Consider the following 22,278-nt stretch of genomic DNA (forward strand, 5'->3'; position numbering starts at 1 on the left):
ATGGAGAGACTGAGTCACATACATTCTCTCCTAAGGAGCTTCCTGTATTGGGATCTGGTCCTTGCTCAGTCCTTGGGCCTGGCATGCCTAGGCAGGCTTGCCTGTCCAGAAGAGTGGTCCTCTGCCCAGCTCGACCTGCCTGGATCCTGCCTCCCTCTACCTGAGCCGCCTGAGCCCTCAGAGAGAACCAGGTCAACCTTCACAGCTGCTGGGAAGCCTGAGGCCCGAGAGGGCCGGAGCCTTGCCTATGGTCACTCAGCCTGTCAGGGCAGGGCTCAGGCTCGAACCTGGTGTTCGGGAGTCTCCATGCTAACCATGGTGCAGCAACAGGATGGATGCCTGCCAGGCAGCAGGGAGGCTCATCAGAGCAGGACACACGGCCACGGGGCAGGGAGATTTGAGGCCTGTTGAGCGCTGCTGGCTCGATGCTCTCAGAGGGAGAGATGGCGAGTGGGAAAGTCTGCTCACCAGTCCTGGGTAAGGGAGTACTTTGTAAGCACAATGGCCCACAGAGGTGTCATTACAAGGGACAAGGGAGGGTCAGTTCCTGGACAGAACCTGAGGTCAAGTGGCCCATTACCCAGACTCTTGGCTGAGTCACCTTTCCAAAAATACCTACTCTGAGGTAGCTAGGTCCCTGGGTACCCTAGAGTGGCCGCTGAAGTGGGGCGATGAAAAGAGGTGCCTACAGGGGCTAGGCCAGCTGCTTTTGTGCCAGAGATGCATGGAGGGTTCAGGGACTGCGAGTAGAAGGGCCTCAGTCCCTGCGCTGTTGGGGACAAAGGAGAGGTGGAACCACCTGTTTTTCTCACATGCCTTTCCTCAAGAGAGGGACAGGAGGTGAGGGCGCAGATTGGAGCCAGACAGCCTGGGTCTGAACTTTGGCCCTCCTGCTTACCTGGTGTGGCTGTGGGCAAGTTACTTCGTCTCTCTGACCCTCCGTTTTCCTTATCTGTAGAATGTGGCTAATAAAAGGTCCTGCCTTATACTGTCACTGAGGCACATAGCAAGTGCTTAATAAACATTAAAGCCCCTTAGGCACAGAGCCCCAAGCCCCTGATAGGGGCCAGCCCTGACCCTTAGTTCCATGGTACTGAGGTCAGCCAAGATGCATCTGACCCGGGGTCTGTAAACCTGGCAGCAAATTAGAACCATCATCTGGGAACACTTAAAAATACCCGGTATTGGTGGTGGTGACAGCAGTGGGGGGGTGTCCCAGGCACAAGCCAGGGTGAGAACCCAGCCCAGAACCACAGAATGCAGAGCCGGGGGAAGAGAAGGGTCCTGGCCTTGGAGCAAAGCTCACTTTCTGGCCGTGGGAGCTGGGGCAAGGCCTGTCCCCTTGCCACTCTTGGAGTCTTGGTTACCGCTTCTGGAAGGGGGCAGGGAGGAAGGACTGCTTGGAGAATTTCAAGGATTACATGAAGGGACATTTGTGAAAGGGTTCTGTATCCTGCCAAGCATCCAAAGAAAGAGGTTTGCTTATTGAAGCTAGTGTGTTCCTGTTTCACAGCTGAGGGAAATGGGGCGTGGAGAGGGGCAGTGGCCTGCCCAGAGTCGCACAGCAGGTCTACGGCAGAGTTAGGTAGGACTCCGCAGGATGCTTGGCTCTGAGTTGGAAGAGACACAGAATGTGTCCCTGGGGCCCCAGCCATTGAGCTGCAGTATGAGGGACAAAGTAAGATTTCAGGAGTAACTTCTCGAAAGGTGAGTGCCGTGGAGGTCCTGCCCAGACCGTAGCCGTGCCAGGCCAGGCTTGGCTCTTGACTACGGGGGCTGGGGCGGTTGGCCTCCCCTGAAGAACAAAGAGCTCTCTGGCCAGTAACCGTAACAGGTACCTGCTGGGTACCTGTGTCCCACCCAGGCCATCCAGAGTCTAGCACCGACCTGGTGACAGGTGCTCAGACTCACTTCTTACAATAGCCTTTCCATTGGTCACTGTCTTTACACAGCGGGAAACAGGCCAGAAAGGAAGGAATGGCTTTTTGTGGGCCAGAACCTGTACACATCTTAGCCCATGTAATGTTTTTTACAGTGTTAATAACTAGGACAAATTGCCCCTAGTTTAAAGATGCAGTAAAATGCATTGACTTGGCCTGGATCATTTGGTGAGAGATACTCCCCACTCCTCCCCATGCTGGAGACACGACTGCCAGGAAAGACACAAAGGGGAACCCAGAGAACTAAGGTAGCTTCCTGAAACAGGTGGGCCTGTGTCTGGCCCCCGAATGATAAGCAGATTAACAGGATCTGGAGGGCACTGGGGGGTGGGGGGGGGCATGGGTAAAGGCCTGAAGGTGAGAATGAGTCATTCATCTGGGAAGAGCATGAATGGTGGCCAGTGGGTCAAAGCTGGAAAACAAGCCAGAGCTAAGTTATACAGGAGGTCTGCTGTGTCAGGCTGAGGGGTTGGGCCTCATTGTGCTTGTAGCAGGGAGTCACTCAAGGTGTTTGGGCAGGGGAAGAAGAAGCAGGGCCAGAGCCAAGCCTGAGAGAGAGGTGGGAGAAATCCTGGCATGGAAGGCCTTCGCACAGCCTGTGTGCCAGGTGCCTGGACCGAGTCCAGGGCTGGGCTCAGTGACTCAACAGTAAGGAAATCACTCCCCTGGGAGAGAGGGCCCAGATGAATCAGCCCAGTGCGGTGGGGAGGCTGGGAGGCTGGGGGCTCATTGAGTCACCTTCCAAGAAGGGAGGGGAGTTACAGAGAGAGGGGCCGCAGTGCAGTGGGAAAGATGCAGGCGGGACCTCAGCAAGGGCTGTCAGGGCTCTGGCTGTTATCGGAGTTGATTCTCCGATAACTGGCTGTTACCGTTATCGGAGTTGATTCTTCTGGCAGTCTCGTGAAGGAGATGGGAACATTGATGCCCAGAAACCCGGGAGGGGGATCTGATCAAGGTCATGCAGCAAGTTGTTGGCAAAGGCCAGGCGAGACCCAAGCGCGCCCTCCTGCCCAGACTCGTCCCACCGTCACCGCCGCAGCTGATCTCGTGACAGGCGAAGGTTAGGAACCGGGTAGGTTCAGGCAGGGAGCTGGCCCGGGTGATCCCCTTACCGCATCTCCCCCTGCCAGGCTCTTCGCAAATAGGGCCCGGCTGAGCCGCCGGGATGGGACAGCAGGGGGCGCAGGAGCGTCACGGCTGTCGCAGGCGCCTGAGCGCGGAGGCTCTGCGGACAATCGCGCTCCGGGCGCGCGAGTCCCACCGCGGAACTGTGAACTATATGACCCTGGGGCCTGTACCCCCTCCGGCTTCTGAGGGCGCCGACGCAGACCTGCCTGCCCAGTGCTAAGGTTCCATTGCTCCTACCCTTCACTCAGGAGTACCGAGCCCGTCCGTGTGTGCGTTCGCGTCTGTGCGCACGTGTCTCCCTCCCAGATTTGCTACTGCTCCCAGGCCTGTCCATCTCTCAGCGACCTCTAAAATTCACCCCCCCCACCCCCCGCGGAAGAGAAGCAAGCCCAGGGTTCCTTGTAATTTGTCAGTGGTCCCTTCCCCCTTCTTCCACCCTTCACTGCGCTCTGCCTTGGGGCTCTGGCTTGGCTCCAGGACTTTCTAAGAGGTGCGGGGAGAGGATGAGATCAGACAGGAGAGGGGCTCTGAGAGGTGACCCCTGTGAGGTAGTGAAAGGGGTGACAAAGGGGCAAGAGAAGGGAGCGAAGGTTGGGAGCCGACTACCTGGCGGGGATCCTAATAGCGGACCAGCTGAAGACATGAGATCGGAGATGAGGGAGGTGAGAGCTGGTGGGGGAATCTGGTCGGGGTCCCAAGATCGGACGAACTGAGAGGTGCTGTCCAGGGTGGCGGGGTGGTAGGCGGGGCTGGTGCCGCGGGGGGCGGGCAGTGGGCGGTCCGGGGCGGGGCCCGGGCGCACAGTCGTGCGGACCCGGCGAAGCTGTCGCGGACGCGCTGACCGAGCGCAGCGGCCGGGCCGGCGGGCGGGCGGGCGGCTGCGAGCATGGTTCTGGTGCTGCACCACATCCTCATCGCTGTTGTCCAATTCCTCAGGCGGGGCCAGCAGGTCTTCCTCAAGCCGGACGAGCCGCCGCCGCCGCCATGCGCCGACAGGCTGCAGGTAGGGGGGCCCTCCACCCGGGGCACGAGGAGAAGCGGGTGTCGGGCAGCGCCCGGCCGGGTCCTCTGCACGGCGTCGCCGACTCCGTGGCCAGCCCTGTCCCTGAGCCCTCCTCAGGGTGGAGACCCTTGCCCTAGCTCCGAACCTCACTCCTGTGCTGACTGCACCCCACCCCCGGAGCCCCTGAAGCCCCAGCTCACAGTCCAAACCTCGCCCCACAGTCGGATCCGGATTCCGATCCGGATTCCGCCCCACCACTGTGAACTTACAGTGCCCAGTGGGACCCCAGCCCTCGCTGAGAGCTCTGTTGAAGTCTGGAACCCGTGCCCAAGCCCTAAGCCGCCGCTGTGTGTGTCCGAGTCCAGGCACGCCCAGGACAGCCGAGAGCCCAACTCTCACTCAGGACCCCTCCTCAGAACTGGGGCCTCACCACAAGCCCGGAGCCTCTAATCCACAGCCTCTTCTGTGCCGCCACCCAGAATCCCACTCAAACATTTGGACTTCATTCCTCACCTGGGACCCTAGGCCAGGGACCGAAGGCCTCTTTCCATCACGGTTTCTTTCCCCTCTGAAGGACCTCCCTCCTACCTCGTTCCTGTATTTCCTCCTAACCCCTCCACCCCCGCCCCGCGGAGGTCCCTGAGTTTTTTCTGGCTTGTCTCACCCTCTCCTCTGGTTTCTTTCTGGGTGTGGTGGTCCCACCTTATTCTCTGGTTTCTCCTCTGGCTGTTCCGAGTCCTTCTGGGAGTCTTCTCTCTGCTTGTCCGTGTCTTTCTTGTTTGGTCTCGTTTGCCCGTGTGCCCACCTATCTTGGTTTGTCTGTTACCCACCCTCACCCAGTTCCTCTAGGTTTCTGTCTCTGTTTCAGGGCCTCTCCCTGTGCTCGCCCCTGCCCCTTAGAGCTGCCTCTGCTTTGGGGTGAGGAAGGGGCAGACTCAGGGTGCTGGGCTGGTGTCCCCAGGACCTCCACCCCTCTCACGTTGTCAAGCATGACATGTGGGCACTGGTGGAAGTGACCAAACATTGAACGAGTAGTTCTCGGGCGGTGCCCAGGGATCTAAGGCTGGTGGGGGCGGTGCCGGGGGGCTCTGGGGCTCAAAACTTATAAACCCTCAAATCGCTGCTGGCCTGGTCTTGACTGGGGGCAGCTGGGGGCGTGGGATGTGGGGAGGAGTAGGCTGCACTCTGGTGTCAGTCACCTGTGGGGGCAGGTGTCCAGGGCTGGGCGAGTCTGGGTTGTGTGTCTGTGTAGGAAAGGCCACGTTGCCTGGGCACATTGACAGTGCCTTGTGTGTGATCATGTGTGTGGTGTCATGTTGTATTTTGTGTGTCATCATGTGGGATTGTGGGGGGGTTCTCAGGGGCAGACGGTGAGTGTGAGGACTGTGAGTGTATGGTGTTGCGTGCCATGTGTTGCTAGGGAGGCCGTGTCGGGGGTTCGGAGTGGCAGCAGTATATGTGACTGTTGTGTGTGGGGGGAACTTCTGTGTATGTGGTTGTGTGTCTGTCATTGTGGGGTGGAGCTGTGGGGGCCATTTGCATGTGGGGTTGCGTGTGAAGTTGTGTATGTTATTGGTTGTTGTGTGTAGCCAGGAAGAGCCACGTAGGGGCCTGAGGAAAGGTTTCATTGATGTCTCAGCAGAGGGGTGGGGGTGGGGGGAGCTGCGTGTGCCTGAGTGTGTTGGCCCACCAGGTGACTGGCCTAGAGTCACTGCGTGCAGCCTGGGCCTGCTTGGGAAGTAGGTCAGGACCTGTGTGCTGGCTGCTTGAGGGACTCTGGTGGGGAGGAGTGCAGCATCCAGGGCTGAGGGTTCAAGGCCAGGAGCCTGTTGACTGTGTGTATATGTGTGAGTGTGCACACCCACGGGGTGCGGGGCGCTGTATGCAGGCAGGCTTGTCTATGCTGAGGGGCTGCGTGTGCGGCCACAAACGTGGCATTTTGGTGTGGTATTAGGTGTGCACATTATTCATGCAGGCTGTATCTCTGTGTCTGGGTGGTTTGTATGTTGAATTTAATTGGATGTGTGTCTGTGGTTAGGGAGGCGAGTGTGGGGTGTGTGAGGTGCCTGACGGGAGGTGGAGTGTGAGTGTGGTGTGAAGTGTGGGTGTGTGAGCTCTGTAACTTTTCAGTGCGACATGTGGATTGTGTGATCTTTTCTCCCCATGAGCTGTTTATGTGCATGGTAAGGCGTGTGTGAGTGGCGTCCAGGAAGATGAGGGGTGTGAGGGGTGTTGCGGGCTCTGGAATGTGCTGCAGGGGGTAAGGGAGTGTGTGCATAAGGTGTGTGGGGTGAAGGACAGGGTTTGTGATGTTTAGGGTGTGCAGAATCCAGCAGGTGTCCCATAAATGTTTGTGGAGTGACACGTGTGTGCAGGGAGGGCTTGGCTGCCATCCTGTCCTTGCTTCCCTCCCGATTAGGTCCCCAGAGATATCCCATGACATTCTCTCTTGGCCCCCCTCTGGCCAGGCTATGTCTACCCTTTGCCCTTCATCCCCCTCGCTTTGACCAAGGCCTTTGTCTTGGGTTTCCGGCTGAGCAGGCGCTGGACAGGCGGGCGGCGGGCAATGTTGCAGTCTGGGAACCTTTGTTCTTTTCCTCTTAGCCTGTCTCGTGTTTCAGGCCGGGATTTGGAAGGGGGCGGGGAGAGGATGCACGTGTTGCAGGGTCACTGTGTTTACTACCTCACAGTGCTCTGCAGGCACGGGCAGTGCACGACGCCTGGGCAGTATCCCCGGCAACATCTCCCTGGTGCAAGAGCACCTGGGGCCAAGCTCGGAGTGGGGTGAGTTTGCCAACCGCGAGGTCTCAGTCCCCTGGGTGGCCCAGTATCCTTCCTCGTTCCCTTCCCATCATCTCCAGGGTGCTGAGCAGCCAAGTGCCCCCTTCTGCACACTGGCCTGCCTCCTTTCCTTCCCTGTGAGCCCCCAGGGATGGCCGCTGGGCTGGGAGGCAACCAGGGAGATCTTAGTTCCACTTTTGTTGATGCCACACCTACTGAGGGGAATAGTCCCTGTCCTCACAGAGTCCCTTATCTGAAAAAGAAGGCCCAGTCATACCTTTGGGGACCCTCTAGTCTGATGGGGGATTTCCCATCAGTAGAAAGATCCAGGTCACCCTCCAGAGAAAACTCTGAGGAAACATTTTGGGTAGCCTGCCAACAGGTAGAAGAGAGTGTGAAAGGCCGGGACTCCTTATGGTTGGCAGGCACTGTCGGCGTTAGGAGAGGGGGCTGGGGCCAATGCCTTGGCATCACATTCCAGAAGTTTTCTGAAGTGAGTGGGCTTGAGCTGCGCTTTGAAGTGGGTGTTGGGTGAACAGAGAAATGTGGTCTGGGGCTGAGGAAGATTCTGGAACAACTGGAAAAAGGATCTGGAGGAAGCTGGTCCTTTCCATGCGACACTGTATGGCTTTGGACGGCCGTCCCTGGGCCTCACATCCAAGCCTTTTGCCCATCGCATTTGTCTTCGGCCTGAATAATCACCATCGTGACCTTTTAGGTAGCTCTTTCCAAATGTAACAAATTAACTCATTCACTTGTCTAAAAGCATTTATTGAGTACCTGCTGTGTACCAGGCAGGCACAGTTGTAAGTGCTAGTCATCGCAGTGACCAATAGCTAGTCGTGGGGCCCCCACCTTCGGTGTGCGAGGAGCCCTGTCTCCCCGGCCCAGCCACACTGTTGGCCCCCAGGTGTTGCGCAGGTGGCCCTCCCTTCTCTTCCCCTCCCCCCACCGCCCCCTCCCCCCACCGATGTGCACCTGGTTCCATGAGGCTCCCTCTTCGGATGCTGGGTGGGGACTGCCCATCCCATGTGGCCTGAGCTAGGCTTTCCGTGGCCCAGCTGCTCACATCCATCATCAGATGTCACGGCCCCTCCAGGGTTGCCGGCCCAACTGCCATCTAGGGAAACCGAGGTGCAGAGTGGAGAGCAGGGGCCTTCAGGCAGCTTCCTCTTTAGACCCTCTTTTTACTAGCATTACCAGAGGCCGAGAGAAGTCAGGTGACTTGTCCAGGTTTCACAGCAAGGTGGCAGGGCTGGCCCCCGAATACAGCTCTCCTGGCCACCAGGCTGGGCTCTGGCCCCAGCACCATGCTGCTCCCTGGCTGGCCTCCGTACCGCCTGTGGCGGGTAAATGATTATTAATGGCCCCTCTGGCTGGGAGACAGGAAATGTTTCCCAGCCACAGCTGGGGACCTGCTCCCTGCCAGCCCCGGCCATCCACACCCGCCTGGCCGTGGTGTTGGCACTGATGTCACCCTCGCTCCGTCCTGGCCTTCTTCGCTCCTCCTGCTCATCCGCCTCTGCCCCCCTTTTTTTCCTCAGGGGTAAAGACAAAAAGGGACAGAACTTTCTCTTCCATGTTTCTGTCTCTCTCCGCTTTCTTTAACCTGATTCATCTCCATTTCTTTCCCTGCCCTCAAATAGCCAAAAGCAGCTCTTCCTCCAGGAAGCCTTCTCTGAATGCACTGCCTGCCCCTTCACTGGCCCTGTCCTGGGCCCTGGCCACTGAATCTCTCTCATTACAGACTCTTGTGTCTTTCTGGTGGTCTGCTCTGATGCCCCTAGGACTGGGCCGGGGACTTCCTGCGGCCTGTCCTCAATTTCTGCCATAGAACTGACACATGGGGAGGATCCTCCTGACTGCTTCCTCCAGGAAGTCCCTAGCCCAGCCCAGGGACTCTCTCTTTCTCTGAGCACCCCAGCCCTGCCTGTCCTTGCTACACACTGTGTACTGCCAGGCCTTCATAGGTAGATTTAAGTAAGCACCTACTATGTGCCTAGACAAGAGGGTAGGTAGAGATGAGCATGGTGTGGCCCTTAAAGTTCTGTCACACATTACCCCAAGTCTAAGCAACAATGCATTTGTCCTGAAGCAGGTAGACAGACCTAGGTGCTGGGCTGACAGCAAATGGGTGATGGGATGGGGGATGGGAGAGGACACAGACAAAGACTGATGCCGGTAGATTGTGTGGCGAGGGTAATGCTGGAGAGAAGCTGGGGGGCCATGGTGGGACAGGGCCATGGTGGGCCAGAGCTGGGGACTCTAAAGTTCAGCCCAGAGTGAGAGGGAGGGGCAAGTTGGGGATTTTCTGGGAGGAAAAGTATCTAAACTGAGCCAGGAAGAGCCAGGAGGGACTTCTGGACAGGGAGAAGGAGGGAATGGCGAATGGGAAGGCTGGCTGGTGACAGACAGGGACAGGAAAGCGTGGTTCCGAGGTTCCGTGAAGCGGTGCCCGGACTGCCAGGGTGGCTGAGTCAGTGGGGTTGGGGGTGGGGGTGGTGGTGAAGCATCAGAAGAGGAGGAGGCTGGTGAGACTGGCAGGGGCCAAACTGTGCGGCGCTCCTAAGCCATGTGAAAGAACTTGGACTTACTCCCTGGGGAACCGGGCACTGGGCGAAGAGTTGGAAGCCGAGCGGGGATGGCGCCGACCTTTGTGTCAGGGAGCTCCCTGGGCTGTGGGTGGAGAATAGAGAAGGAGTGAGGGGGGAGGCCGGCTGGCTGCCTGTGTGGAGACTGGGGCAGTGTGGTCCAGACAAAGGGGTGATGAGGCTGACACAAGAAAATGTCAAGGATGGAGGGGAGGGGAGAGGAGGGGAAGGGAGAGAGGACTAAGGGGTGGGAGGGGGAGCTGGTCAGCTGCAGAGGGGAGGTGGGAGAGAGAATGCCCCCCCTGGTATCTGGGTGAGGGGGACAGGGACTGAGGGCAGATGCCCGGGCCGTGCCAGGGCCCTTGAAGGTCCCAGAGGTCTCAGGAAGGCCTCCCCCATCAGGAGCCTTGAGGCTGAATGGAGACCAGGAGACCTGCACCATGCTCCATCTGCTACGTGGCAGGGGTGGCCAACCTTTTGATGTCTCTGGGCCACATTGGAAGAAGAAGAGTTGTCTAAAAACATTGTGACACGTAATCACAAAAAAATCTCATAATGTTTTAAGTAAATTTAGGGTTTTGTGTTGGGCCGCATTCAGAGCCATCCTGAGCCTCCCGTGGCCCAGGGCCCTCAGTTAGACATGCCTGCATAGCAGGGCGACTTGGGTCTGCCGTGGGCAAAGAGTGTTCAGGATTCTCAAATTAAAACAATCCATGAAATGTAATATTTAATAAAATTCAAATCCAAAAATGTATGCATACATCCCCAAATGAGTTAAAATGTAAATTTATGAAAATGCTAAACATATGTGATGGTTCTAAAATCACTTGGGAGCCTTAACTGCCTCCTTCCCCTTTGGATCTCGCTCTGCCCCCGGGGCGGCCCCACCCCCGGGGGCCTGGGGCCTTCTGGTCATGTGTTCAGAGCACCTCCTATGGGAGCCTGCCCTCTGGCTGGTGACCTTTCCTGTCCTCCACCCTGAGGGAGTTGGCCCTTCAAGCTTCCCCCATCTATGGCTGCCTTTATTTGGGGAGCGCAGGTACAGGACAAGGGGAGGGGAAGGGTGAAGGAGTTGCAGGAGCCAAGGGTAACTTTCAGACAAGTTTCGCAGTTTTCTGGAACACCGAAATATTAAGGTCCCATCTTGCAATCTCTCTGTTGGGCCCTGCTTGGCTTCCACTCCAATAATCTTGCTCAGGGCTGTTTTCTGGGCTGTGTTTTCTCATCCGTAACAGGAGGAAGTTGGGGTCACTATCTCTAGGGAGTCTGTGAGCTCTGCGGATGGATGGCAGGACCGAGCACTGTCAGGCTGCGGAGTCCTAGCTGTCCGCAACTCTCAGCTCCCAGCCAGGGCTGTGTGGAGGCGTGGTTGTGTGGTTCCGACATTCTGTGACTTTAAGATGCCAAAGATGCAGACATTGTAGGATTCTAGGATTTGATGATTTGATGATTCAATGATTCTAAATGGGGCTGCTGGGAAGAGCTGCAACCACCTGCCTTGTTAATGTCGATGCTCAGTTATTAAAACAGAACAAGAAGCAATGGAGACAGATAGCTTGGGGCGGCAGGTGGTCCCCCCACCCCCAGGGAGGGCTGAACTTGCATTAGAGGGAAAACAAGACCCTCCTAACCTGGGGCACACATTCTTTCTCTTGGCACAACAGGACTGGTGTGTGTGCTTGCACACGTGTGAGGGCTGTCACTCCCTAGGCGTCCAGGGTAAGAGGTCATTTCCTTCATCCCCCTGCATCCATCCCTCCACTGTGTCAGGCTGTGGCAGAGAGAGGAGTGCCCTCACCTCCCAGCCCCTAAAGCCAGAAACGTCATCGGTGGAGGAAGGAGAGGCCCGCTCACTGCTCCCCCTGGGCAGCCTGGCCTTAAGGGGAAAACAGGACATGAACACTTCCTGGACCCGGACACGGAAACACACACACACCTCTGCCTGCGGGGGCCCGAAGTACAAGGGCCCCCGACTAGGGCAGAGGGCAGGGCAGCTAGAGGGCCAGTGCGGGCACTGGCCAGTGGCCCACCAGCACCCCTTGAGAGCAGGCTGAGGAGGGAGAGCCCTGCTTGCGCCCTGGGGGTAGCTGTGAGAAGGGTTTAAGGAAGGGGGTGTCCCAGGCCAGGATGCCAGGAGAGCCGATGACCAATGGGTACTTCCCTGTGGTGCGGGCACAAGGCCAGCCCATTTGTCCAGCGGCTTCCTGCCTTTCGAGTTGTGCATATGCCTCAGTGCCCACGCCAGAGTCAGGAGGAAACATCCAGGCTGGAGAGAAGGACCACAGATCTCTAGAGAGCCCGCCCCTACTGGGAGCCCAGTGCCTCCGCCTGGTTTGCAGATCAGCTGACGGAAGCTGGGGGCAGCCCCGAGTCACACAGCACAGCAGGACCCGAAACCTGGCTTCCCGAGTCCCTTCCTGGGTGCTGCCCCCTTTCCTCTGAAACACTTGGAGAGCAAGAGTGGAGGCAGGACTCAGGTTAGGGGGGCAAAGCCCTTGCCTGTCACCTCCCCGTCTTTCTCCTCCCACAGGCCAGAAGGCAGATGCGGTGGTGACAGCTGCTCCCTGTCATCCACAAAGCCCCATTGTCTACCACCTCCTGTCTTGGCCCTGAGGTTAGGGTCCCCAGCAGGGAGCCCCTCCCCAGCTGCCCAACCCCTAAGGGGCCTCCCTGGGTTCTTCTGTCCTCCTTCCGCCACTCTCCCCTTCCCGCTGTCCCTCTCCCCACTCCCCTCGCTGCTTCCCTCAGGCTCTCGCCCCACCCTCCTACGGCCTCCATCTGGGACTGGTCTTCGTGTGTCAGTCTCTCTCCAAAGACAGACGTGGAAGGGCCCTAGGAGATCAAGTCCAGTCTTTCAGTCTTCAGATGGGGAAGGCAGCTCAGAGAGCGGAAGTCCTCAGAGGGGAAGTTGCACAGTAGGTGGTGGCGGGGCCTGGGTCTCGGAAGCACACGGCCCTTGGCGTCAGGCGTCTCGGGTTTGAGGACTGTGTTATGACCAACAGGACAGCTTTCCTCAGCCCTCAGCTGTTCTTCCTTCCTCTTCCTTGCCAAGGTTACTCTCTTCTCTGTCACTGTGCCTGCTGCCTGGCTGACCCCTACCTTAGGCAGACACAGCCTGGGACACACACCAGGGCTAAGGACTCCGTGACTGGGATATGTACCCATGCACACATGGACATATGGCAAGTATATACATGAGTACATACAAGTCCCAGGTGAAAATCTCATCTATGAATCTCATCTCATAGTTAGGAGGCTGTCCAGAAACCTAGTGTTCTCTTCCTTTGAGGTACCACATGCCTCCTACAGGAAGCCACCCAGGACCTCGCTGCAGACTATCTGCATTCTAGGGGTGTCCAACCCACAGCCCGTGGGCCACATGTGGCCCAGGATGGCTCTGAATGCGGCCCAACACAAAATCATAAATTTACTTAAAACATTATGAGATTTTTCTGGGTTGTTTGGTTTTTTTTTTTTTTTTTTTTTTTAGTGTTTGTGTATTTAATGTGTGGCCCAAGACAATGCTTCTTCCTCCAGTGTGGCTCAGAGATGTCAAAAGTTGGGACACCCCTGCCAGACCCTTTGTGACGCCTGAGTTCTATGAGCCTGGGTTCCACCCCTGTGACCCCAAGGACACGGCTGAGTCTCCCCCTAGTCCTGGAGCCCCTCCTTCAGTGTTCCCTCCTTCTGTCTCCAGGAGGGGGTCAGCTTCCTGTGGCTGGGTGGGGAGAGCCCTGTGGTCCCCAGAGGACAGTGGGACAATGAGGAGGCGGTGACAGATGAGACATTTCGTCTTCCCCAAAGCAGGCTCCACCCTCCGCTGACCTCCTGGCTGGTATCTGGGGCACAGCCCTGGCCTGTGGGCCCCTTGGGACTGGGGTCTGACCCCATACCCAAGGCCAGAGAACCAGAGCCGCTGGCCCCCAGCAGCAGGTCTCTAGCCAAAGGCTGTGAAGCCAGGTCCCCAGGATCGTGCAGGTACCTGAGGCCTCCAGGAGGGGCGAGCCAGCCTGCTCTTACTGCAGGGGTGAGAGGGGCAGGCAGGAAGGGGATTATGGGGGGCTGTGAAAGCCTAGCCGAGGCTCCCCACCCTGTCTACCTTACCCGTGCTTGAAGTTGGACACAGGAAATCAGAGGGCGAGGGGCAGTTGGAGAATCAAGTGAAAGTGGCCGCCCCCTCTCAGGGAGCAGGAGGGGCTGGCCCAGGCAGCTCAGCCGGTGCAGCATCAGAGGCTTCGTGGAAAAGGAGGCTCAGGCTTGTGGACAACGTGGATGGGCCCTGGGGTCAGGCACTTATCTCAGCCCTCGTCACTTCCTCTGCTGGACGGGCTGAGTGAGGAGGGTCCTCATGCAGAGGGAGGAGCAGGTCGGAGCCCATGCACACCAGGCCCTACAGTGGCCTGGGGCAATAGGCGACCTCGTCACATCCTGGCCTCGTCCTGGTCCTTAGAGGCCCAGCGTGTGGCCACAGTCACCCTGGGATGGGCCATGTCTAGACCATCGCTCTGCATGCATCACTCACCATCACCCTGGGCTGTGCTCAGGCCCAGCTGCCAGCGTGCTTGAACAGGGAGACCCCCACAGGACGCAAGGACATGCGGGATAACCAGACACCCGGCCACAGCCACACCACAAGCATCCACATACCAGCTGCAGCTACTGTCACTCCTGTGACCCAAGGATCGCCTTGGATTCCAGCAGTCATGGGCAGGCGTCCAGGGCCTGGATGAGAAGAGGGGGGCACCGGGCAGGGAACCCAGCGCTCCCCATACCAGACTGTGCCCTCCCCCCAGCTTGCTGAGGGCCCGAGGCTGTTTATTTCCTAGCAGGGATGGGTGTCTCATCCTCCCTCCCCCTCCCTGTCCCTACCACACGCTTCTGAGGCTGCCAAATCAAATCAGCCCCTGCACCCGCGCCAGGCTGGCATGGCGGCCAGCAGCTGACGGGAACGAAGCCAGGCTCAGAATATCCCAATGCCTGTGTCTGTCCCATGCCTGGGTATGCTCGTCAGGTGGGGGTGGGGAGGGGCAGCCGGCCCCTGGGCAGTGCCTCCCAGAGAGACTGGGATTTCTGGATGCCACCGGGCTGGCGGAATCCTGGAGATCAAACGAGTGGTCTTTGGTGTGTCCATCAGCATTCTGGGAGCTGTGGAAGTGGTGCCGATGGGACACGGGTTGGGGGGTCCATTTGGAGCCCAGACAATTGGGTGCCCAGCTGGGGTTGCAGGCTCACACATGATTGTATACATTTAGGGTTCACAGCAATCCTAGCTGGGAGCCCAGCTCAATGACTATGTCAGCTGGATACTACAAATCCCCGTAACAGATGGAGAAACTGAGTCTTAGAGAGAGGGCTAGCGAAGTTCCTTGGAGAGAAGCAGAAGCGGAGGGGGCCTCGGAAGGGGTAAAAATGTAGTGGATTCCACTCCTGAGGGGCCCCTGGCTGAAGGAAAAAGCTGGGCCTTGTACTCAGAGTTGAGAGGCAGAGAATGTGCCAGAGCTAGAGGTGCCCAGGGAAGCAGGGAGCAGGAAAAGGGTGTGGGGAGAGAGCAGGGTGCAATCAAGTTGGGCTCCCTGGACAAGGCTGCCTGTGGACAAGAAGCCAGGGGTCTGCTGGGGCCTGGGTGGGGGAACAGGCTGGGGAGAAGGACTGGCAGACCTGAGCCCCTGGCCTTTTTGTCTCTGCAGCCAACCAGGACCTCCTTGCACAGGAGCCATTGCCCCCAGGAAGTAGAGACGCCCGACTGGAGGTGAGAGCTCAGCAGAGGGAGGAACGGGTGGGCTTGGGGGGCACAGGCCGGGGGTCAGTCTGAGCATTGCCCCCACCCCTGGGAGAACTGGGAGGCTGGAGCCGAATCCAAGCCCCACCCCCTTCAGCCCAGGGTCACCCCACACAAAGACCACCAACCCCACCCTATTCCTGCCCGGGATTTCCTCCCACCGAGGATTGGCCCAGGGTCACCTGAGAGTAACTTGGGACTCCTCCCTCACTCTCCCTACCCTCATCCCACAGTTTCCCGTGGATTGTCTGCCTAAGCACTTCGTGAATGTGTCTCCTCCTCTCCATTCCCGCTGCCTGCCCCAGTCTGGGGCTCATCATCTTCCCCTGCACAGCTCACTGCTGTCTGCTTTCAGTTGCCCCAGACCTCCATGTTTCTGCCCGAAGGATCTTCCTAGCACACAAGCCTCAGCTTGTCATTTTTCTGCTAAAAAAGTCACCATATTACCCAGCCTTCTGCTTCCTCTGCCGCCCCAGCCAGGCCACAGACCCGCTTTCACCCATTCCTGCCTCCTAGAACCACTCTTGCTGGCCTCTTCCTGCCTCAGCTTCCCAAATCCTTCTGGGTTCAGCTCTAGCCTCCCCTCCTCCAGGAAGCCCTCCCAGCCTTGCACTCCCTCCTCTGAGCTCTCCTGCCCAGGCAGCCAGACACTTGGGCATCTGCTGTCTGTGCCATTAGTGTCCTGTTTTCTCCACTGTGTGACTCTGTATGGCTTCCTCTCCGAACTGTGAGCTCCTTGAACCCAGGGACTGTGCTTTTTTTCGTTTCTCAGTCTTACTGAGTGCATTTCCTTTGAAATGAGGGCTGCCATCCCTAGCCCCTCACTGTGCCTGGAGGTGCCTCTTATGGGTTTTCAGTGCTCAGAGGGGCCTTGTGCGGCAGACGTTAGGTGGGTTGGGGTGATGAAGCTGGGCATGGAGGAGGGTGTATGTACAGTAGACCAAGCAGCAAGACCAGCACGAGGCCACTCGTGTGCCCAGGCCAGGCTGAGAGGAAGCGGAGGCTGCTGCTGTGTCAGCCCCTCCTCTGTGCCAGGAGCTTCAGACCCACTTCCCTGTTAATCCTCACAACCTCCCTACAAGTAGAGGCTGTTATTCTTTCACATTTGGGGGAACTGAGACCTACTGGGGTCACACAGTGACCTGAGTCCAGGCAGAACAGAGAGTGGAGCCCAGATGTGTCTCCTGCCTGACCCACGCTTCTTCTCTCCCAGCCTCCAGTGAGACTGGGAAAGGAGAGGCCCACACAGGGCCTGGGGGTGGGGGTGGGGGCCAGCGCGGGCTCACTGCTGGGACGTGGCACCAAGCCCTGAGAATGTCCCTACAGCTGGGAGCTGGGGTGGAGGGGGGGCTGGAAAGTCATTATTAATTTATTTACGGCCAATCCCTGTGGGGCGGAGCTCCTCCAGAGCTGGGACAGATGGCGTTCCTGGGAGCCAGCAGTGTCTCAGCAGCCACTGCCACTCGCCAGGAAAGACTGTATTTGTCATCTTCCCAGGAAGCCATGAAGCAAGAGGGCTTTGGAGAAGCTGAGACCCTCCTGGACAATGGGAGCTGGGCCCTGAGAGAAGGTGCCACGCCCAGGCTCCTTGTTTCTGCCTCTCGGCACAGCTCCCTTTGCCTAAGTCCTGGCCCGCTCCCTGCACATCCAAATTCTGCCCCTCCCTCCCGGCCCTGCCAAGCTTCACTTTCGCCATGGGGCTTCACTTTCACCTGGGCCATCCCCATTCAGTCCCTTCGTCTCTGTTCTCTCTCCACCTCTCCTTTGTCTGGGTCCTGCTGCCCCATCCTCTTCAGACCCAGGATCTTTGTCTATGAGCCCGCAGCTCCGTCCTGCCCCTGCCCAATGCCACGCCCACCCAGAAGATGGCAGGTGTCTGTCTGGCCTCTCGGCAGAGCCTACTCGGTGTCTGGGTCCTGTTGGTACCCCATCCTGAGCGGCAGACCCACGCTCAGTCCTGCTGGGAGAGAGAGGTTGCCACCTCAGGGACTCCCCAACATAGAAAGGACAGGACTGGAGAGAGTAGGGACCCTAGGGTGTTGCTCAGACTATAGGGACAGCTGGAGGGAAATAGGGAACAGGGGTGGGGAGATGACAAGAGCCCTCCTGTCAGGGCAGAGGCTGGAGAGACAAGACAGCCTCATCTACTGGACAGACCGTGGGGTCGAATGGGCATGAGTTCAAGTCCCAGTTTCACCACATCCTGGGTGTGTGACTTCGGGCCAGTACCTTAACCAGCCCAAACATCTGCTTCCTCGCCTGTCAAGGGATAAGAAGCTCCATCGTTATTGGACATGATCACTTATTAGACATAATTAGACAGAATTGGTGCTGGGAGAAGTCGCAAAGACAGCATGTGTGAAGTTCCTGGGCCACGGCAGGTCCTTGGAGGCAGCTGGCACCCTCCCCGCTTCCCTCAAGGGTGAGCTCCTTGGCACCAGGACTAGGCTGTGACCTGTGAGACAGGGAGCACTGCAGGGCTGAGCTGGGGTTCGTGCAGATTCTGTGGGCACCGCACATGCTCCTAGCACTGGCGGCGTGACAGCCAGGGAGCAGGGCTGCCAGCACCCACCCCACCCAGCAGTCGTCTGTTCAGCGCACCCGCTGGGACGGCTGCCTGGCCCCTGTGCCAGCTGGCCGGCCTGGGGGTGGGGCTCTTCGACTCAGCCTGGAATCCTCCTTTGGGGCCAGGGCCATTGTTCCCTCTGGGTGTCAGGGCTGAGGCGGTTCCTGTAGCGAGCCCAGCACACTGGGTCCATGCCCTCTCTGTGTTAGCTCTTGGGGCCCAGACAGGGGCTTGGGTGCCCTAGCTGGGGGAGGGGCAGACACAGACAAGGGCGCAGGCATCCACATTGAACACCTGAATGCTTTGCCCGCACTGGCTCCTCCATGGCTGCCCATGAGATAAGTAAAGGCCCCTTGGCGTGGCATTGCCAGCCCTGCCCGCTTGGCCCACCATGTTCATCCCTAAGCCGCAGGCATGGCAGTGCTCCCTCCCCAGGACACCAGCTCTTCTTGGCCTCCCTGCATTTGCTTGAACTGACCCTTCTCTCTGGGGTGACATTCCCACTTTCCCCCTCAACTACTCCTTTTTAGATGTCACCTCCTCTGTGAAGTCCTCTCAGATTGCTCTCTCTACCTAAAGTCAAGTCAGTCTTTTCTCTTTCCTGGGCACTCACAGCCCCCAAGCTTCCCTGGGCTTACAGTCAGGTAACTTGTTATCCTGTGTGGTTAATAGCCCTTCATGCAGTTGTAAACACCTGAGTGGTAGGAACCTGGGCTGTCTCCTTGGTCTCTCCTGGGTCCATGTGGGGCCTGGCACAAGCCTGGTATGTAGTAGATGCTCAATAAATGTTTCTTGATTGAATGGGAAGGACTGTGAGGGGGGTCAAGTAGTTCCCAAAGGGGGCAGTTGCTGGATTGGTGCCAGTCTTGGAGACTTCCTGGTAGAGGAAGCCTTGGAACTCTGAAGGATGGGGAGGGTCAAGGCCGCTGACTGATGAGAGATCAACTGGACCGTCAGACAGGTCCATGTGGTCAGCTTCTGAGAGGACACCTGAGGGCACAAGGACCAGCACAGGACTGGGGGCAGCAGAGAGGGGGCCCGGTGAAAGGACTCAGCCCTAGAAGGGGCTGCGGGAGGCTGGTCCGGTGTTGAGAACCCAGCTCCAAACACTCTCCTCTGCCTTGCATCCTGGGCTAAGGGCCACTTGGTCTCAGAGTCTGGGCTGAGACTGAGGTCACCGATGGTGAATGAGTGGGCCCAGCATGGTGGGAGAGTGATAGGTAGGGCTGGGAGCCCAGGGGGTGTTGTAAGGTAGGACTGCCGTGGGGGCAGAGAAAGGCTTCGCAGGCGAAAGGAGCAGCCTGTGCTAGGGCATCCGTCCCTGTGGGAGAAGGGCCGACCTGTCGGTGGAGCCCAGGTGACTAGGCGGGGAGCATGGGAGCGAGTCTGGAACGGCTGCTGTAGGCGGGACTTCTCGGGTCTGTATTTAAGAGTCTTGAGTGAGTGCTTCTCACTGGCAGATGTGCCAGCCTCCTCCTAGATTCCGCACATCAGGAGCAAGTGGCTTCAACGATGCCCCACAGCCCCAAGGGAGCTGCTGTCAACAACTCAGAGTAGCATCTGGCATCCATAGGGGCCCCGAGGCCCCGCCATCTGTCTGTGCGCACCTGTTGGGCTGCACAGGCCTGGGGTGTGCGGGGACTCGGGGCCGGGGAGGCGGTCTCAGCTGCCACTCCAGCCCGCCTCTCTGTCTGGCTGTCCATCCATCTGTTCATACCCCTGACTGACTGAGGACAGGGCAGAGATGAGCAGACGCAGGTCCTGTCATCAGAGAAGCCGAGTCTGAACAGTAGACATCAACACTAGAGACTTAACACCCAGAGAAGCCACAAGCTGGCTCTGGGTGAGGCTTGTGCGCAGGCCAGGGCCCAGGGAGGTCTGGCTTGTTGTGGGTGTGGAATGGAGGCTCAGAGAGAGCTAGGGACCGGCTCAGAGGCAGGCGCACAGCCAGTCTGAGGCACTGCTAGGCTAGGTGCTTTGGGTCCAGGACGAGGTTCCTCTGGCCAGCCCCTCCCCCCCCCACCCCCGCCTGGCCCTTGGCTGTAAACACAGAGAGAACAAGTTCCGTTTCTCGGGAAATATTTATCTCAGGCCGTGTGGGGAGCGTGTGCTGGCCTCTGCGTGTCCTTCCTGCAGGATGACCTGGGGCAGGAGGTGAGGGGGCTTGGCAGCTGTTGGGGGCAATCCGTGGGGCCCAAAGGCAGGGCAGGAAGGGCGTGCCCTGAGGCTTTGCTTGGAGCCAGAATCTGAATGCTGCTTTGGAGGAGAGGAGAAAAACCAGTTTCTCTCCAAATCCCACAACATAAACTTCTTTCTCACGTCCTATTGTCTTCCTTGTCAGCCCTGCTCTCCTTGGTTCCTGCCTCCAAGCCTTTGCTCCAGTCTGGTGCCCCTACCTGGGGTGCCATTTCTTCTTCCTCTAATTTCCAGCTCTCAGCTGCCTTCCTCTGGGAAGCCTTCCCTAACTCTCTAACCCCTAACCCTTTGTCCTTCCCTGTCCACTGTCTGTCCCCCTCCTCTGGCTCCCAGCAGCTTCAGACTGAGCCCTTAGACCAGCTAAGCTCTTGTCCCAAGCTATTCAGACAGTGTAGTCAGCCTCTTCCAGGCTGCCCACGGATGCCCCTCCTGGGAAGCACAGGCCTGGGCACTCTGAGGGGGGCAGGGTGCAGAGGCCTCCCTTTTGGGGAAGCACAAGCTGAGACTGGGTGAGGTTGACTCAACAGGGGGAAAATCCCACGGGTCCAGACAGAATGAGGGGCAGAGGGGCCCAGGGCTCCGCTGGCCAGCTCTGGGGCTTTGGGCCATGTGTCCCAGGCTGGGCCAGGCCTGGCGGGAGCCCTGACAACAGGAAATCCTTGGGAACAGGCAGTGGCTGAGGACTCGGAGCACAACAACAGGAAGCAACCTTGACAAGGGGCAGCAGCTCTGGCGACTGCCTTGCGTGGTGGGGGAGAAGGAAGCCTGTGGCACCCAGAATGATGTCAAGGTGACACTGAGGCACTGACTGTGGGGCAGGCGGTGATCTTCTGAGTGTGTGACGCTGAGTTTGTGACAAGTGACCTCAATCATGGGACGCCGAGGGGAGAGGGGTGAGTCATTGAGTGTGACACTGGGTGTGACAGTGAGTGACACTGAGTGTGTAACACCACTGGTCGAAGGCTATGAGACAGTGGGTGTGCCACCAAGTGTGTAACATGGTGACACTGAGTGACTTTGGTTTTGTGATGCTGGGTGATACCAAGTGTGTGACACTTGAGGGTGTGACAAGGAGGATCAAATATGTAAACACGGACAAAGGACACTGTGTGATGACAGGTGTGGTGCTGAGTTTGTGGTTCAAGTGTCTGACACAGAATTGTGAAGCTGCGTGTGTGCCCCAAGCACATAGTGAGGCTGAATGTGCAACCGAGAGTGCGACGTGGAGTGACATCAAAGGTGTGTGAAAACCATCGTGTGATGCTGTGTGACCCTGCGCCTGACATTCAATGTGTGGTGCTGTGTGTGATGGTGGTGACAGTGTGAAATGTGAGCACATGGCACTGTGTATGACACTGTCATGGGAGACCCGATGGGTTCAGCGAGGGAAGCGACACCCTTCAATTTGTGATTTTGAAGGATCGCTGTGGCTGCAGAGCACTGGCGAAGGACAACTTGGAAGGGCTGACAGGAGGCGGGCAGACAAGCTGGAGGCTACTGCAGCGCCGGCAGTGGCGCCTGGGCTAAGGGGGTGGCGGAAGACTTGGAGAAAAATCGATGAACTTGGAGATACCTGGAAGGTAGAAATGTAGGACTTGCTGGTAAGTGAGAGGATGAGCCAGAGGGAAAATGGAGGGTGGCTCCCAGGTTTCTCGCTTGAAGAACCAAGTGATGGAGCGCGGAGATGTTACCGAGATGCGTGAAGCCTGGGGAAAGGTCAGGGTTACTGGGACGGGAGGGAGCAAGGAGGCAGAAATGAAACCTGTTTGGACATGAGTCAAACACCCAGGTGAAGAGGTCCAGTGAGTGGCAGGGGCCAGGCTGGGGATATATTTGGGACTTGGCAGGCGTAGCTGGTTTATGAAACAGTGGATCTGGCTGGAGAGGTAAGGTCTGAGCCAGTCCCTGAGTCCTGCCTACTCCATCATCTAGGCTGGGGGTATGTTAAGGAGCAGCAAAGACACAGAGGAAGAGCCGCCAGGGAGGCAGAGGAGCCCAGGAGTGTGGTAGGGGAGAAGTTCAAGGGAAGAGGGAAGCTGCTGCACAGCGAGGTAAGGGCAATGGGGCAGCTGTGCTAGACAGGGCCATGGCGCAGGTCTGTCGGACAAGAGCCGTGTCAGAGTCCTGGCCAGGTGGTTTGGTTGGTCGAAGCACCGTCCTGTGCACCAAAGGGTTGTGGGTTCAGTGTCCTGTTGGGGCGCGTACGGGAGGCAACCGGTCAGTGTTTCTCTGTCACATCAATGTCTCTCCCTTCCTCTCTCTCTAGAACCCATAAACATATCCTCGGGTGAGGA

At 58.1% G+C, this 22,278-nt stretch overlaps 1 protein-coding gene across 3 annotated transcripts in view; it reads left to right on the forward strand.

Moving 5' to 3' along the window:
- Positions 1-22,278, forward strand: part of PDE2A (phosphodiesterase 2A) — a 91,348-nt gene that overhangs the window by 22,210 nt on the left and 46,860 nt on the right. Inside the window, exons 2-3 of one of the 3 annotated variants that reach the window (XM_028515625.2) lie at positions 4,005-4,071; positions 15,131-15,192. In XM_028515625.2, the coding sequence (XP_028371426.1) occupies positions 4,053-4,071; positions 15,131-15,192 (81 nt within the window). In that variant the 5' untranslated portion in view covers positions 4,005-4,052. Of the gene's footprint in view, positions 1-3,909; positions 4,072-15,130; positions 15,193-22,278 lie in introns of those variants that run through there. The other 2 variants (XM_028515624.2, XM_028515623.2) reach the window with 2 other exon arrangements.

Source organism: Phyllostomus discolor, chromosome 6 (genome assembly GCF_004126475.2).
Source record: "Phyllostomus discolor isolate MPI-MPIP mPhyDis1 chromosome 6, mPhyDis1.pri.v3, whole genome shotgun sequence".
In the NCBI taxonomy this organism is placed as follows: Eukaryota; Metazoa; Chordata; class Mammalia; order Chiroptera; family Phyllostomidae; genus Phyllostomus; species Phyllostomus discolor.